Here is a 16,020-nt window from a genome sequence, read left to right as displayed (position 1 = left end):
ATACTAGCTGAAGTTTCTGAGTGGTTTTCAGGGGCAGCTCCACATACAGCACATTATACCATTCCAACTGAGGTGCAACTAATGCATGGTCAGGTCTGACCACATCATGAACAAATACAGATGGCACACCAGCCGAAACGGAGAAAAAGCCGTCCTTTCTCTCAGTACATTACCCTTCATTGCACAGAGGGGAATCCAGCCAAACTGAAACTGCAGATGAGACAGCTCTCTTCTTGCACTCAGCTCACAGTGTTTCCTCTCTGTGTACTAAAAAAGGGATGCATTTCTCAATAGTGCACAGAGAGTAATCCTTTGGAATAGCTCCTTGTATGCCTCTGCCCAGCTGCTTCCTAACCAGCTGTACAAGGGTAAGATTGTGGGGATGGGATTTTTAAAGTCTCATCTCTGCTTTTTCCCAGCTGCTCAGCCGATCAGGAGACAGCTGAGCGGCAGCAAGGAATGAGCTGCTTCATTGGGGGCCATCGCCCCAAGACATCTTCAGACAGCAGCTCCCAATGGAGCAGGCTTCCTTTGCTTAACTTCCATCATATCAGGCCTAAATTCTGCCCACCTCTGCCCAGTGGTCCTTACAACTAAGAGCTCCATCACACCTTGGAAGAAACGCTGGCTACTGTCGCTTCTCTGTGGACACTCAGTTACTTCTTGTTTTGAAACAGGAAGTAAACAAGGTGCATGAGGGCCATTCAGTCCCTCGTTGTGAACACGTTGCTTCTCCCACACACAGCAGAAGAGAGCAGCAACTTCGGTTTAAAAAATATTTCAGAGTTTTTCTGGTTTTTCTTGCGGTGCAAGGAAGGCCAGAAGGGGCGGAAGGCGCACAAGAGGCAGACGACGTCATGTGAGCTACCTCCAAGGAATCCATAAGTGCCCAGTAACAAGCATGCAATAAAACGCTCGTCGGATAGAGCTTTAAGACTCCCTCATCTTCCTTTCCTCTTATCACTCAGTCACTGCTCAAGTCACAAAGGAGAAGAGGCTGGCTGCTTCCTTTAGCTACTCTTTTAGAAGGCTACAAAGGGGGCTTATTTGTCTAAAATCACATGACGGTATTTGTGCATTTCATTAAGGATCTCCCTGCACTACACCCAGTATTTGTCCAAACATTAAAATTTCTGAAAAGCTAAAAAAACAACAACACACTACCAAATGTTACATTATAATAATTAGGCAAATTATGCAATTTAATGGAAATTTAGTAAATTTTCATAATTATATTTTAAAAAATGCTGCCTCTAAGCTGAATTTAGCCTTTTTTTTAATGGGATGGGATCCCAAATATATCAAAATATATTTGATGGGATAAATGTTATTTGTAATTGATCAAACCATGACTGCATTGAGTTGCTAAGAAGGTGCTACAAATTTCTAGGGCAGTTTTCCCTCTCCAGCTGTGGATAATTCTTCATTGTTTTCCACTTTTTAGCTCTGGAATGCAGAGTTCTAGGAAGCCCATTCCCCTTCATTCCCACAAGCAAATGAACATGACCTTTAGGCTGCAGAGTCACAGACGACGAGAGAACTAAAAACCTGAGGATTAATGCAGTAGCAGACTAACATGCTGCAAATGCAAGTTTTCTGCAGATACATTAATACAAAAATTATATTCAGTGGTAGTACAAAGCGAAATGCACCTTTTTATCTATTTCTTGAAGCATGTGCTGCTTAATGATAATAAATATGACTTCTGGCATTAAATTCCTTACACACCTTTGTGAAATATATATATGATCATTAACAAGCATATTTTAGAAACAAGACATCAGCTTTTACTCACTCTTGGGCCTCTCTTCCCTGCTAGACCAGGTAATCCTGGAGAACCTGGGGGCCCCTAAAGGGAAACAAAATGGTTAAGGAATGATAAAACAATGAAGGACAAAACAATAATTCATTAAACAAATGAATGATTGACAGTGTGAAATTATCTCATTTTGAGATAATTTAACACGGATACAATATTCAACACAGCCTAGTTCTCCACCACCAAGACGCCCATTGGTGTGCATGAGATTTGCACAACCTGATGTTCTTTGATAAGGGAAAGGGCACCACTACTGGTGATAAATACTGCAGCCACTGGCATAGGAACTGCACGTGTCACAGAATGGAAACAGTGTAAAGATTTAACCTTTGAGACTATTGCTGGAATGATTTCTTGTTATAAACACCTACCACTTTCAAACATGCCATAGGGATAGATGCTCTAAATTTCAAATGCTGATCTGGAACCAATAGCAAAAAAATCAGATTCCTTGCCCATCTTTGACCCACATCACAGCCAACGCCCCACAAAGCTGACTGGAAACAGCCATATATACATCTGCATAATTGGTCTTTGTGCCTCTTCTTTGAGGAAGAATTGAATTTCCCTGACTAAGCCTCTCGGCCTTTGCTTGATAAGGACAGGCATTCTTCACTGACAGTAGCAGCTTCCTGAGAAATGAAACCAGGGGAACATCTACACAGCGTTCCGAAGGTGCCCCGAAGCCCCTTGAGGGTGCCCCGAAAACGCTTGTGTAGTACGTACCTTAATCGTCCCCAGAAGAGGAGGAGGAGGAGGCGTGCTTCGGCAGCACAGACTGCGGGCGGGCTGCTCCAGGCTCCGTTTCCCTTTAGCCAGCAGGCCCTGCGAGAGCTCCCAGCAGCGGGGCTGGGTCGTGGGAGGGAAGAGAGCGGACGGGCGAGGAAAGGGGCGGCGGCAGCCCCTGCACGGTCCCGGGGGCTTCGGGGCGCCTTCGGAACGCTGTGTAGACGTGGCCCAGGGCTAAACACCTTAGCTGGGAGCAATCGTAGCAGCAGGGGGCACCCCAATCACAGAGCCCTTGCTTTTGCATGCAGAAGGTCCCAGATTCGGTTCCTGGCATCTCCAGTTAAAAAGGCCACATAGCAGCTGATGGGAAAGACCTTTCTGTCTGAAACTCTGGGGGAGCAGCTGCCAGTGATACACAATACTGGGCCAGATGAGTAAATAGTTTGACTTCACATAAGTCACTTCCAGGTCCAAGACTCAGCTTGACCTTGCTGATCCATCCACAAGAGCTACAACTCTCCAGCTCGCTTCCTTCCATTACAGTACCTTTGCTATGTGGTTTACAGTCTTGTAAACCAGGGTCCAGAATGACAAATCCAGCCCACCTGGGGTCTCAATTCAGCCTTCCAGCATTCCCCAGACAACCTTTCCTTGGTTCAAACCTTTCCCCTGACTGCCAATCATTTCGTGCTTTCCTAGCATTTGCACAGCTTTTTCCCCATTCTAAAAGGATGAAATACCTCTCTTAAGGCTTAGTTACTGGCAGGATACTAAAGCTGGTATTTTAGCCCCATTCCTTAGGCCACTGGCCCCCACCTACCACTAGAATGTGGTCCCTGTAAGCTTATCTAAACCTGGGGACCCTATTCTTGCATTGGAGGCTGCACCCCCACACACACAACACAACCCTGAGTACAGATGAGAAATAGGTATAGGGTTAGAATCATCACTCAGCATTTCATGATCACCCTTTGATTGTGTAAGCGTGATTAAGTGTGATATAACAACTGATGTATGCAAAGTGATCTTGTGAAGAACACCAAAGACAACATCCTACCTCTCCCAATTGTTCAAATCGTTTTAGGGCAGCCTCCCGACACCAGGTGCCCTCTAGATATGTTGGACTACAACTCCCAGGATTTCAAGCCAACCATCAGTGGGAGTTGTGGTCCAACAAATCTGGAGGGCTTCAGGTTGGAGAAGGCTGTTGGAGAGTATATAATCTTCTCTACTGAGCCATGTTGAGTCTTCGCCAGAGTGATGCCTGGGCAGTAGGTTCAGGCAAAGGCTACCACTGCAGACATTTGGTGAAGACGTTAACGGATTAAGAGGCGGGTGGACTGAATTAGCTGGGCTCCTATTTCAGCTCAGTAGTGAAACAGCATGGGAGCTGAAACTCCTTTGTGGCCATCAGCAATCACACACTACAACCATAAATCTCAGGGAAACATCTGGTTTCTCCATTTGTTTGTTTGCTTTAAATTTTTTAAACATCTCTAATCATGCTTTCTCCACGTGGCTGCAATAAGTAACACCACTACATCAAATTCCAGTCCAGATTCCTAGCAAATATGTAACATATCCAAAAGAAAAACATTGTAGTTACAAGCCACCTTAAAACCTTTCTGTTTTTAACTGAATGGACTATACTATTCCTGCATAATCCAAGTTCCATGTTCTGAAAAAAACATTCTGATACCACCTTTTCTCAACATTAGAAATACACTTCCCATGCTTTAAAACATTTCTATGTTAAAACAGTAAATAAATAACAAATAAATAATATTTGCATGAACAATACCCACAATGTGTTTGTTTTTGGCAAACATAAAAAAACAGCTTTTAAATCTATGGTATCAATTTAATCTAGCCTGGTAAATAGTCATTTGTCTAGTTGCCCTTGGAAAAGGTCAAACTAGAGACTGGGAAAAAGGCGGGATATAAATAAATATACTACTAATAATTTGCATTGTATTTTGTTGTATAAATAGCAGCTACTGGGAAACCTGAGCAGCTCAGGATGTTTAACTCTTTCTTTCATTATCACAGTCCTAATAAAAATTTCCGCTGCAAAGCTGCTACTTGCATTTCAAGGTAAGACTCTCTTGCCATTTCTGTAGAGAGACTGACAGGGAGAGAAAGAGTTGAATTTCCCCTTCTCACCCTCCATGGCACTGAGGCTTCTCCACACTGCTATCTACATAACAAAAAAAACATGCATGCATTTGGCCTTAAAACTCAACTATAAGGAATCAGGTAAGGAAGCTTTACAAAAGTTAGTTCTCGCCTGCCTCCCACCCCTTTAGGGGTACAATGGCTAAACTAAGTACGTGTGTGGCACCATTTAGCAAACTACATAATAATACTGCATTATTTATTTATTTAATCAATTTCTTTGACACATTTCAAGATCATTGAAAGAACCATAGTCTTTTTACAGCATAAAAATAATGCAACAAACATATTAATAAATCATAATAAGCAAGTTTAAATAAAAACTATTACTATAAAATATAGTTTCAAATCATCCATCAACAGAGAATATCATAAACGTTTTCAGTTAAAAGCCACAGAGTACAAATGAGTACACAGAATGTTCTTAAAAGAAGCACAGATGAGACCAAAAATGTATTTTTCAGGAAGCAATTCCATAGAGTTGGGGCCATCCCTTAGAAGGCTCTTTCTCTAGAACCTGCCGGCCTTACTGACCTTACTGGCCAACAAGCAAGTCCTCAGAAGATTATTCTAAAACAAATATTCAGTACCAATTTGTACAACAAAAAGTTGGGCTTTCTTTTTTAATTTCCCCCCCATTCTGCTGGTACTATCAATTTCTTGGATTAAATGTACACATGCTGCAAATGTTGCCTAAGCAGATATCCAATGCCTTGCCCATATTACATTATATCTTGGTCATTGGTGAAGCTGTCACTGGCCTTGCAGCACTGGAAGAATCAGGAGTGTGCTACCACTCACCTTCTTTCAGAGTCAGAAAAAGTATTTCAAATTTTGAAATACAACATACATTTTTTGCATGCTAATATCATATTTTTAGGAGCCAGCTTTACATGGAACTGACGGTTTTCACATGTTTAGACTCTGTCAAGCAACACATTTCTTGGCTCCTACCATAATCTTTTGGTCTACATTATTCTGATGCAAATTTAGTTTAGTTTATCCTGTGGTCATAAGTGAAGCGATGATAGTACAAATACTAATTGGAAAGCAGTTTCTGGCACTTTAATTATTTAGTCTGCATACAAAGAGTGGATATCCACTTCCTGAAGTACGTTACCCAAATAAAAACACACATGCACATCTTGTATCTCACATATAAGTTTCATTTGTGTAAAACAGAGATGGACAACATTGTTAGACAAAACAACAAAGAGTCTTGTGGCACCTTAAAGACTAACAAATGTATTATGGAATAAGCTTCTTTGAAGTTGAACCCAATATGCCAATGCCCTGTTCTGACTCTCTTCTTACTTCCAGTTCTAGCAAGAATTCAGTTTCCTCTGCTGCCAGCCACTACTGCTGTAAACTCGCTCTTACAACTCCATTTTTCCTTGCCAGAGGAAATAAGGAAATCCCTTCACTTGCTATTTTCCTTCCTTGCTCTCTCGAGTGTTGGATGCTTTCCCCTGCTCTTCCTAAATGCAATTGCAACTACACAGAGCAAGGAAAGGAAACAGCTAGTGTGTGTTTTCTGGCTATGGAAAGCAAGACTGCTGATGGGCAGGGGTTGGCATGGGCAGCACCCCCACTCCTTGCCAATAGCATGGGACAAGGTAAGGATGAAGAGGTCTTACTGGCAGTAGCATCTTTACTAGCATTCAGAAACAGGCCACACTGTAAGATCAGGGAAACTTGATATCAGTGAATTGCTTATTAAAAGGGTCCAACACTAACCTCCACATATTAAACATGTTAGAAAATAACCAATATGGACAGGTTGCTTTCACGTAACTGTAGTTCTTCCAGTGATCCTCTGTGCAGTCACACATATAGGTTCTGCACCTGTGGAAAGCCTTCATTGTAACCTTCTAGAGCAAAGGCTTTTAGGAGGGAAACCCACTCTACCTACTTCCCGGGCGTGCCTAGAAAAGTGCTTCTTTTTCCCCACCCCCTCAGTTTCTCTGAGGGAAACATGAATCATAGAATAGCAGAGTTGGAAGGGGCCTACAAGACCATCTAGTCCAACCCCCTGCTCAATGCAGGAATCCACCCTAAAGCATCCCTAACAGATGGTTGTCCAGCTGCCTCTTGAATGCCTCTAGTGTGGGAGAGCCCACAACCTCCCTAGGTAACTGATTCCACCGTCGCACTGCTCTAACAGTCAGGAAGCACTGCCTTTCCAACTGAAGCATGCTTCCTTGTTCGAACATCAAGCCAGTTCTGTTTGACAAATGCTGTGGGCTCGGACAGTACCGAGATCAATGATGCCATGACCACTGAAAGAGATGACCTTGGTAGCGATCCCAACTATTTTACTGGGTCCGATGATTGCAGGGCATGTTACTACAGCATAGTGGGCCTGTTCAGACAACACACTAAGCCATGGTTAGGCCTCTACCCATTTTGCAGCAAATGGTTAGTGAGCATGTTTAAATCGTGGTTATGTAGCCACCATGGTTAGGAATGGTTCACATGTAATGCTAAGTCATGGTTCACACGACATGATAAGCCATAATGTTTAGCTCAAAATGCTTAACCACTGTGGCTTAGTGTGTCGTCTGAACAGGGTCTGCATGAAGGCAGGAAGAGCAGTTATACTGTGCTTGTTTAGTAAAAATTTGACAATGTGTACACGATTCTACCACATGCCCTTCACCCAAACAGAACAGGCAGAAATCGTGGCTGTTGGCAGTGGTATACTCCCACAATCTGCACATTTATGTCAAGGGACCCAAAGGGCCATAGATTATTGAAGGGCCTCACAAAGGTGTGAAAGGAAAGGAAATGTTAAACTGTTTGAAAGAGTGTAAAAAAAGAGAGAAAGAGAGAAAATGGTTTTAGTCCAGCATTATCGGAATGGCCACAAATTTCCTACCCTGCTTCATAATAAACAAACAGACAATACACACAGTGAGTAGCAGCTAACAAGAGACATATCACAGGTGCTTAGAGGCAAGAGACATCTTGGTGGAACAATACAAATACCTTGCAATCCTATTGAACTGAATGGGACTTACTTTTGAGTAGCCAAATATAGGACTGAACTGTTAAACAAGTCAATCAAAACAGATCTCATTGTCAATGGTTACACTTTAAAATAGTTTGACTTTTCTTAGCATAGTGTAGATTACAAATATCTATTTTAATTATAGATAAAATGCATTTGAATACATTTGTATCTCACTATCCAAGTAGAGTGGTCATAAACAGGATCTTAATAGTTTAAATTGCCATGGTTGTGCAATAGAACATGGATATACCTGCTGATGAACAATCTGCTGAACACCTTGGAATCCTAACAATCTGAGCAGTCACTTTTACAAAAGAAAAAAAGAAAAGGAAAAAAAGATCAGCAATTTCTGCTACACACTTAGGCCTAGTTCTCATTGAGGCAGTAATATATTCTATTTCATTTATTTTATTTTTATATTAAATACATTTCTATATCTCCCAGTAGCTGATGTTATCTGGGCAGTTCACAGAATGGGTGTCATTTTTTTAAAAATTAACAGACACGCTTGTGCCTGAGCTGGATTACTACAGTATTCCAGTCTAGGGGGCATCTATATGATGCTGTTTTGCTAGGTGACTCCCCAAAAAACCCACAGCATTGCTGCTGTGAGGTGGAATTGATAGAGTTACACAACAGGAAGGAGTGCAGGCTATCCGGCCAAGAAAAACCGCAGCGCCATTGTCAGATGCTGGGAATGGGAAGCAAATATAAAGGGACCAGAAAACTGCGAAAACCCTTTTTCCCTGCACTGGAAACTCTGTGCAATTTTGAAAGCCTGTAGCAGTGCAGATGCCTGCCCTTACTTTCAGCCCCCGAGGTTTAACATCACCATTCCTAGGTTTGTCCAGACTCCCACCTCCTGTGCCCTGCATTCCCGCACTTACCCTGCACTGGGATCCAACCATAGTTATGCTCACTTTCTTAACTAAAACTGAAGCCACCACTGAAACATGGTGACATCGGAGCAACTGAAAAATCTGCAGTGAAACGACACTTCTTTGCAGGGGAAAACCCAATGTGGCTGCAAGTTGGCAGCTGTGTCATTTAAACAAGTGGCACAACTGTGCAGCCATGACGAGGTATAGAGGGCGAGTCCCTAGTCTTCTTTCTGACACACTGATTTTCTACATGCAGGAAATTCTCTCTCTCTCTTTGTGTGTGTGTGTGTGTGTGTGTGTGTGTGTGTATATATATATATATATATATATATATATATATATATATATATTGAGAGAGAGAGAGAGAAAGAGAGAGAGAGAGAGAGACACCAATTTTAAAATCAAACCAACTTTAAAATCACTTCACTGGCTGCCAGTTAGTTTCTGAGTGAAGTATAAAGTGTTGGTTATTACCTTTAAAGCCCTACATGGTTTGTGTCCAGGTTACCTGCGGGATCGCCTTCTCCCATACAATCTATCCCGCATACTCCTGTCCTCTGGGAAGAATTTACTTCAGTCAGCGAAAACAAGACTGACAACCATTACCCAGAGGACCTTCACTTCTGCCGCTCCCAGACTGTGGAATGGCCTGCCAGGAGAGATCCGCCAGCTTAACAGTCTTTCTGAATTTAAAAAAGCTATAAAGACGTATCTCTTCCAGCAGGCCTACCCAGTCAAATTTTAAAATGTCTTAAAAGATTTTAGGATTTTAATAAAGTATTGGTTTTATGTTTTTAATCAGTTTTATGTATTTTATATTTTTGTATTCCATGTTGTTCCCTGCCTCAATCCAGAGGCAGAGGTGGGTAAGTAATTATTATTATTACATCTCACTTCAGCAGCACATCCAAGACCATTACTGTGGAAAGAGTTGACTGGGAGAAAGACTTCCAGTATTCAGACAGTGGCATTTCCATAATGAGAAAAAGTCCTAGTCCCTTCCTATGACCTTCAGTCTGATTTTCTGCCTCTACATATTTTTCTCCAGAAAAATCCAGGGAATCCACCTATTTTATCCAGGACCAAAAGGCCAAGGTTATTTCTCAGACTTCCAGTACTACTAAAGCACAAAATTGAAAGCACAGGAAATTCCTACATCAACACACCCGTAGAAAATCATTATAATGTAGCTGGTGGATTCCTGTTGTATTTTATAAAAAAATGTAAGACAACTTACCGGCTGTCCAGGGTCCCCTTTAGGCCCTCTCAGATTCTCCATTTCAAACATTCTCTCCAGTTCTTCATAGTCATAATTATAATCATCAATATCAAGGTCATAACTGCTTTCTGCATTGTAAGTCTCATCAACCTGAAGTGTATGTTCATCCCATGAACCAAGCTGGTTATTTAAAGACACTGAATCAGAAGCACTGTATAAGGTTGTATTTAAAATTTGCTGCATCTCCACAGGTGCGTGTGAATTCTGCTTTGATGTGTTTTTCATTACATTTTTGGTTTTAGTCTGCTTTATGGAAAACAGCAAATCAGGGTAGATTTTCATGCTTGTATCTTCTGTGGCATTGTCTGTGAGATTTAGAGGCAATTTTGTGAGAGAATGGAGGGCATATTTCCTTTTGCTGCCATCTTGCTGATGAATTTTGGAGCCATTCAGCATTCTCTTGGAATCTGGCTTAGGCATAATTTCCGATGCAGTAATATTTCCTAAGCCAAGAGGTGTCAAGGGAGATGTCTCTAGGGATTCGGGGGGCACATGGACTGATTCAGAACTGTTGACATGAAAGTTTGAGGCATCTTTTCTTTTATTTAGTGGGATGTAATCTGGTTGGGTTTCTTCATCCAGCTGTTTGATTGGGAGCACCCCAAGAGATATGTTTGGAGATGTCGGATGAGATCGATATGTGTCAGCTTGGCGACACTGTTGTTTCACATATTTACAATAGTTTGCCAAGGCTTGTGCAGAAGGTATGACATCCAGCTGACATATTACTCCTTCAAAGTTGACTGAATGGGAGTTCATCCTTCCCAAGGTAAATACACTATGGGAATCAAACTGCTGTACTTTAGAAAGAATCTCCCTGCTAAAGTGCTTCCTTCCACACTGAGTATACAGGGACACTGCTTTTTCTGTAACATCAATAGCAAATGAGTGCCACTGTTCATCATGAACACTGTAATCAAAATATACAGACTGCTTCCCTCCAGTGTGCACCATTATCTTCCTTGGTAGCAACTGTACACCAAACTGCAGTCTACTTTTATTCCTAATACTGAAAAGAAAGGCATTGTTTACTCTGTAAGACCGTAAGCTAATCAGTAAAGTGAACCGAGGGCCTACGTCTGATGCTATCACTTGAGGGATGGGAACCTCAATGGCTGCTTCTGTGGTCAAAACAACTCCTGAGGCACTTAGGTGAACCCCTTGAGGTAATGAAGTACTCGACAAGGGCATTGTAGTCCCTGTTGATGGATGATGTATAGCTTGCCCACTTAGGCCTAAATGATGAAGGACATCTATGCCTGAAAGAGAGAGAAAGAAGCAGATGAGAAGAAGGAATACAGCATTGTTTAATTTCATTTACATGATTTATTGTACCATGTCCAAATAGTTGTTTCTGAGCACCAGTTTACTCTACCATTAATATGTGCAGTGGAATGCAGACTGACCACATCTATGTCTGATCCGCATGATCCTTCCAGCTCAAACTCAGGATAGAAGAATTGTGGAATGAGTAGTATGTAGACACTCATCAGTAATGTATGCCTGATGGTGTTTTGTGTTATACATGAGATAATACTCTCTCACATGAGCCTACATCCCACCATAATATGTATTTTCCAGATGGTTGACCCTTAGATGAGGGTAATAATCTATTTAATGATTTCTAGAGAGATAGTTTGTTGCAGCAAAAACAACAGTGTTTTGTGGCATCTTAAAGACTAACAAAGCCCACTTCATCAGATGCAACAATGTTCTTAAAGCTCTTCAAAGCAAGCTTCATACATTCAGATTTCATCTACTAAAAATGTTTAACTTTGCATGAGACAAACACCCTCCCACCTCCTCCACTTTCAGAACTTTGCTGGTTTTCAACCATTCTTTTTATTTGACTTCCCAACTGAAGATATCTGCCTTTGATTAATATGAACCTTGTAGAGAATTTTGGATTTTAAAAAAGAGGTCACATTGGAAAAAATTAACCAACAATTACTTAGGAAGATATTGATACCTCAAAACATTAATCTTCCCCAAAACAAGTGCCCACCCTCTCCCCCAGAGAGTGGCGGTGCTTGCTCCAGTTCCAAGGGAGTAAGCACCACCAACAAAATCCTTAAAATATAAATTTAATTGCATTCACTACACTGAACATGAACCTGCAAAAGCGAAGCCCAGGCTGGGAAGCTCCTTAACAGCTTGAGAGGACTGTTGGGACAGCCCCTCCCGTGCCCTCCCTGGGGCTAATTTGGGAAGGCAGAAGAGGAGAAGGCCGGGCCAGGGGCTCATGCCATCAGCTCCTGAACAGACTTTCAATCGGACTGAGAGAACTATATTCTGGCATCGATTTGGGGGTTTATTGGGTTTTGTTTGGTAACGTTAGTTTGCTTCAGTATTTTAAAAACTGTAAACTGTCTTGGGTGCCTTGGCAGACAGGTGGTATAGAAATGTAATAAATACATAAATAAAATGTTAGATTTTCCCAAAAAATTGAAGGTACTTCCCCCCAAATATCTCAAACTTTAGAACATTTTCTCCCTGAAGCATGAAAGAGGATTATTTTCAATTAGAGAAAAGCCCACCTACATCAAGCAAACTACTGAAATTCATTTTCTGTATAGTGTGTTTATATTCGTACTCAGATATGCAGCATATCAGGACTAATATACACTTTACAGATAACTAGCAACAGAAAACATAACGCAAATGACTTAATGGTAGAGAATAGCCACATGCTGGAAGGGCAATAAACCAGAAGTGAGTGCAGAGAAAATAGATTATAAGATGCTGCTTTCCTGCCAAGGAAGCTCCCATCAAAATACGTAATTCCTGCACCAGCCCAGTATAAGGTTGCACTATATGGCGAGACTAATGAAACCAGCAGTTGAAAGGCTAAAGGCAGCCTTCTCCAACCTCATTCTCTCCAGATGTTTTTGATTTCAACTCCCATCAGCCCCAGCCAGTATGACGAATAACCAGGAATGCTGGGAATTGTAATCCAGAACATTGGAGGGCATCAGGCGGAGGAAGGCTAGGCTAAAGGGACACATTACAGAAATAGAGGGAATACTGCCCCTTTCCCAGACTGACCTAAGGGGAAAAATATGCTGTGTTGTCATAACTCATATAGGAAGGGCAAGTTTCAGAAATGCTGCAAGATCTCATTTGAGGAGGGCACAACTAGAATCCCTAAAAAGCAGGAGATGATGGAAGATTTAAAGTGGTGAACACGCAGGAGAGGGAAACTGAACTTTTCCCCACTCAAACCTTTCTCCCAGTAGTTTTTCCACTGGCATAAATTATTTCTGGTCACAGGCCCCAAAAGAGAAAAAAACATCTAGAGTGGGAAAAAGTGAATTTCAGAGGAAAAGCACAGACGGGAGGGAGGTAAGGCAGCATGGGGGTGATTCCACTGTCCCACCTCCTGCACATTTCTCATGTGCTTTAAAACTTCCTTACAATTCACTTAATGAATGGCCACTTGGTTCTGATATATGAGTCTGCTCTGATACACTAAAATCAACGAGGGCTAGTATGTCTGCAGTCCAGTCCCAGAAATGGTGCAAGGCCACTAGTTATTGCATCTATGGCACCTGATCCTATAAGATACTATGCCATAATAACAGTTCATACGATCAATCAATAACTTAGCTATTGGAACTGTAATTAATTTGCATAATTAGCTTTTCACTGAATTCTGGGAACATCAGGTTGTACTATTTTTAGCACACTAGACTAAAGTTATGAGTGAATCGAGTGTGCATCCATGTTAAAGCAAGACAAGGAAAAAGCCAAAACTAAATGAAGGGAGTCCTTGAAAACAGAAGGATTTCCACAGACTTTACCAAGAAATTAATTTTCATTCCCCAACTTGCTTTCTTACTGTTTATCAAATATATTGCTAGCAAATGTTAAGAACAGACACATCTTGGCCGAGTTTCTAGCAAGTATACACACATATGAACACAAGAACCTCAGGCTTTCTGGAAGTTTTAAAAAATTGGCACTGGATATATAAATTCGTCTGTGCTATGTATCTTGAAAATTAGTTACACACCTTGCATTGGTTCTAGCCATGTTAGCGAGAATGCAATGGTGCCAAGTTTATAAATGGAAAGCAGCCAACTTGGTCAGAGGCACAGGAAGATATATCGCTTGGGGTGGGTTTATACATCTGCCAATTCCTTGGGATGTCCAGCCACAAAACAATTCATTTATTTAAGCTCTGGTTTAATCTAGTAATTGCACAGACTTGGTCACGGTACAATTACAAAGCTCCATAGCTCTGCCAGTAAAAAAGAAAAGAAAAGAAAAAATAGATCGCTAAAAACTGAAATCTACCAAGCATGATCATGGCTTAGTTTCTATTGTATATGGGTTCCTTAACAGCAGCCAGACTCTGCACAGGTTTTAGAGAGGCATGGGCCAAATAAGCTAGATATGGAGCTTCTCAAATGGATAGGAAAAGTTTTGTTCTAAGTCTGGCATGGTATTTGCTGCTCTGAGGTGGAAAAACAACAACACTTAGCAATCAATCCTAAATTTAATGTATCAATCACTACTTCTAATAATGAACTCAGCTGATGAGTGCCAATAGGACTGTAGCAAAATGGGGCACCCCTCCCCCCCCCAATGAAGATCGAACAGCTCAGCGGCCACAAAAAGTAGAGTGCAGGTTGGGGTGAGGGAGGAATGGAATGGAGTATCCTATAACTAGGAAGAGAAGGAATGGAATGGAGTATCCTACAAGTGGGCATGGCTGGCTCATTGGCACACTGAATAAGACTCAAATTTTAATGTCAGTCTCAAAATGTAATTCTTTAAAGCAGAGGAGTCAGAAATATTTATAACATCAGTGGTGAATGAAAGGGGCTCCAAACTTACCACACTAGTCTCCCAAGAAGTTACTCTGAGAGTAACTAAGATAAATCAAAGCAGGATGAATTGAAATGCCTACTCTTATTTTAATCTAGAATCCTAAAACATAGACTCCAAGGAAAATCATACCCGAGAAAGATACTTATCAGCTCTACTGACATATGAGCACCATTCAATGTCACAAGTGACTGGACACATTATATCCATCTCAGTGGGTACAGGCTGATTTACATCTTAAGCTCTTGGCACACATGTAACCAAGTAAGTTCTTCTTTGTGGTCTCTATGCATCACACATATGGGCTCTGAGCCTGCGCGGAGCCTCGATTCAGGAAACTTCCATAGCTGAGAAACATTTTGGAGGGAAACCCTCCCCCACCCTCTTACTGCATATGTACAGAGGGTTCCCGTCTGTCCCTTCAGTTCTCTTTTGACCGCGCTACCAGTAGCCTCATAAGGAAATTCTTGCTCTTGTGAGCTATTTTTGCTGAGAGAGAGAGATTCTTGTTATCCCCTTTTCATCATTTTTCTTTTTTGTTTTGTTTTCTCCTTCGTTTTTCTTCAGAAAGAAATTTCTTTCTTCAATATTTTCCATTCTCTTTGGCCTCTTATGGCATTAAAAGCACCCTTCAGAAAGTGTGTGAAGTATGGTAACAAGTGAAGTGTGGTAACAAGTTGCCTCCGACTGACAGAAATTCCTTATGTTTGTTTTGTCTTGGAGATGCACACGGTGTAAACCTGCTCACATTGCCAGGGCTTCTCCAAACAGACCCGATGCCATCATTCTAACCACCTAAAGGCCGTCTTGTGGAGGCAGGCTTTGGAAGTGGTGGACGCTCCAAAGACCATAGATCACAGCGACAAGAGGAATAGAGCTCGACCTCCGCTGACGTTTCCCCTTCAGCTAGCGTCCCTGGGCCCTTCAATGCAAAATAAGGGCCATACGGAACCCCCAACTCTGAGAGGGTCTCTGGTTATTACTACAGCAAAGAAGCTCGCCAAACGTGCTAGGGAACATAAACCTGTCCCTGATGCACATAAAAAGAAGAAAAAGAAGGACTCATCCAAAACTAAGCAGACAATCTCTCCATCTTTGCTGCCACCATTGCTATTGAATTCGCCGATTCCGACATGTCCCGCATCAGGTTTATGAACCCAAGGTTTATTTATTTATTTTTATTTACTGCTCCATAGCCGAAGCTCTCTGAGTGGTTTACAAAGATTAAAGAGACTGGACATTAAAAAGCAATATACAAAATTTAAAACCATAAAAACAGCTAACATTTAAATTA

At 41.5% G+C, this 16,020-nt stretch overlaps 1 protein-coding gene across 1 annotated transcript in view; it reads right to left on the bottom strand.

Annotated features, from left to right (window-relative positions):
• The window catches only part of COL24A1 (collagen type XXIV alpha 1 chain), a 254,996-nt gene that overhangs the window by 171,559 nt on the left and 67,417 nt on the right, over positions 1 to 16,020 (bottom strand). Inside the window, exons 3-4 of the mRNA XM_063136778.1 lie at positions 9,855 to 11,155; positions 1,796 to 1,849 (exon numbers count right to left, since the gene is read on the bottom strand). Coding sequence (XP_062992848.1) covers positions 1,796 to 1,849; positions 9,855 to 11,155 — 1,355 coding nt within the window. The remainder of the gene's footprint in view (positions 1 to 1,795; positions 1,850 to 9,854; positions 11,156 to 16,020) is intronic.

This window comes from Elgaria multicarinata, chromosome 1 (genome assembly GCF_023053635.1).
Source record: "Elgaria multicarinata webbii isolate HBS135686 ecotype San Diego chromosome 1, rElgMul1.1.pri, whole genome shotgun sequence".
In the NCBI taxonomy this organism is placed as follows: domain Eukaryota; kingdom Metazoa; phylum Chordata; class Lepidosauria; order Squamata; family Anguidae; genus Elgaria; species Elgaria multicarinata.
The sequence above is the reverse complement of the archived record's forward strand: the minus strand, read 5'-3'. Positions and strand labels throughout refer to the sequence as shown.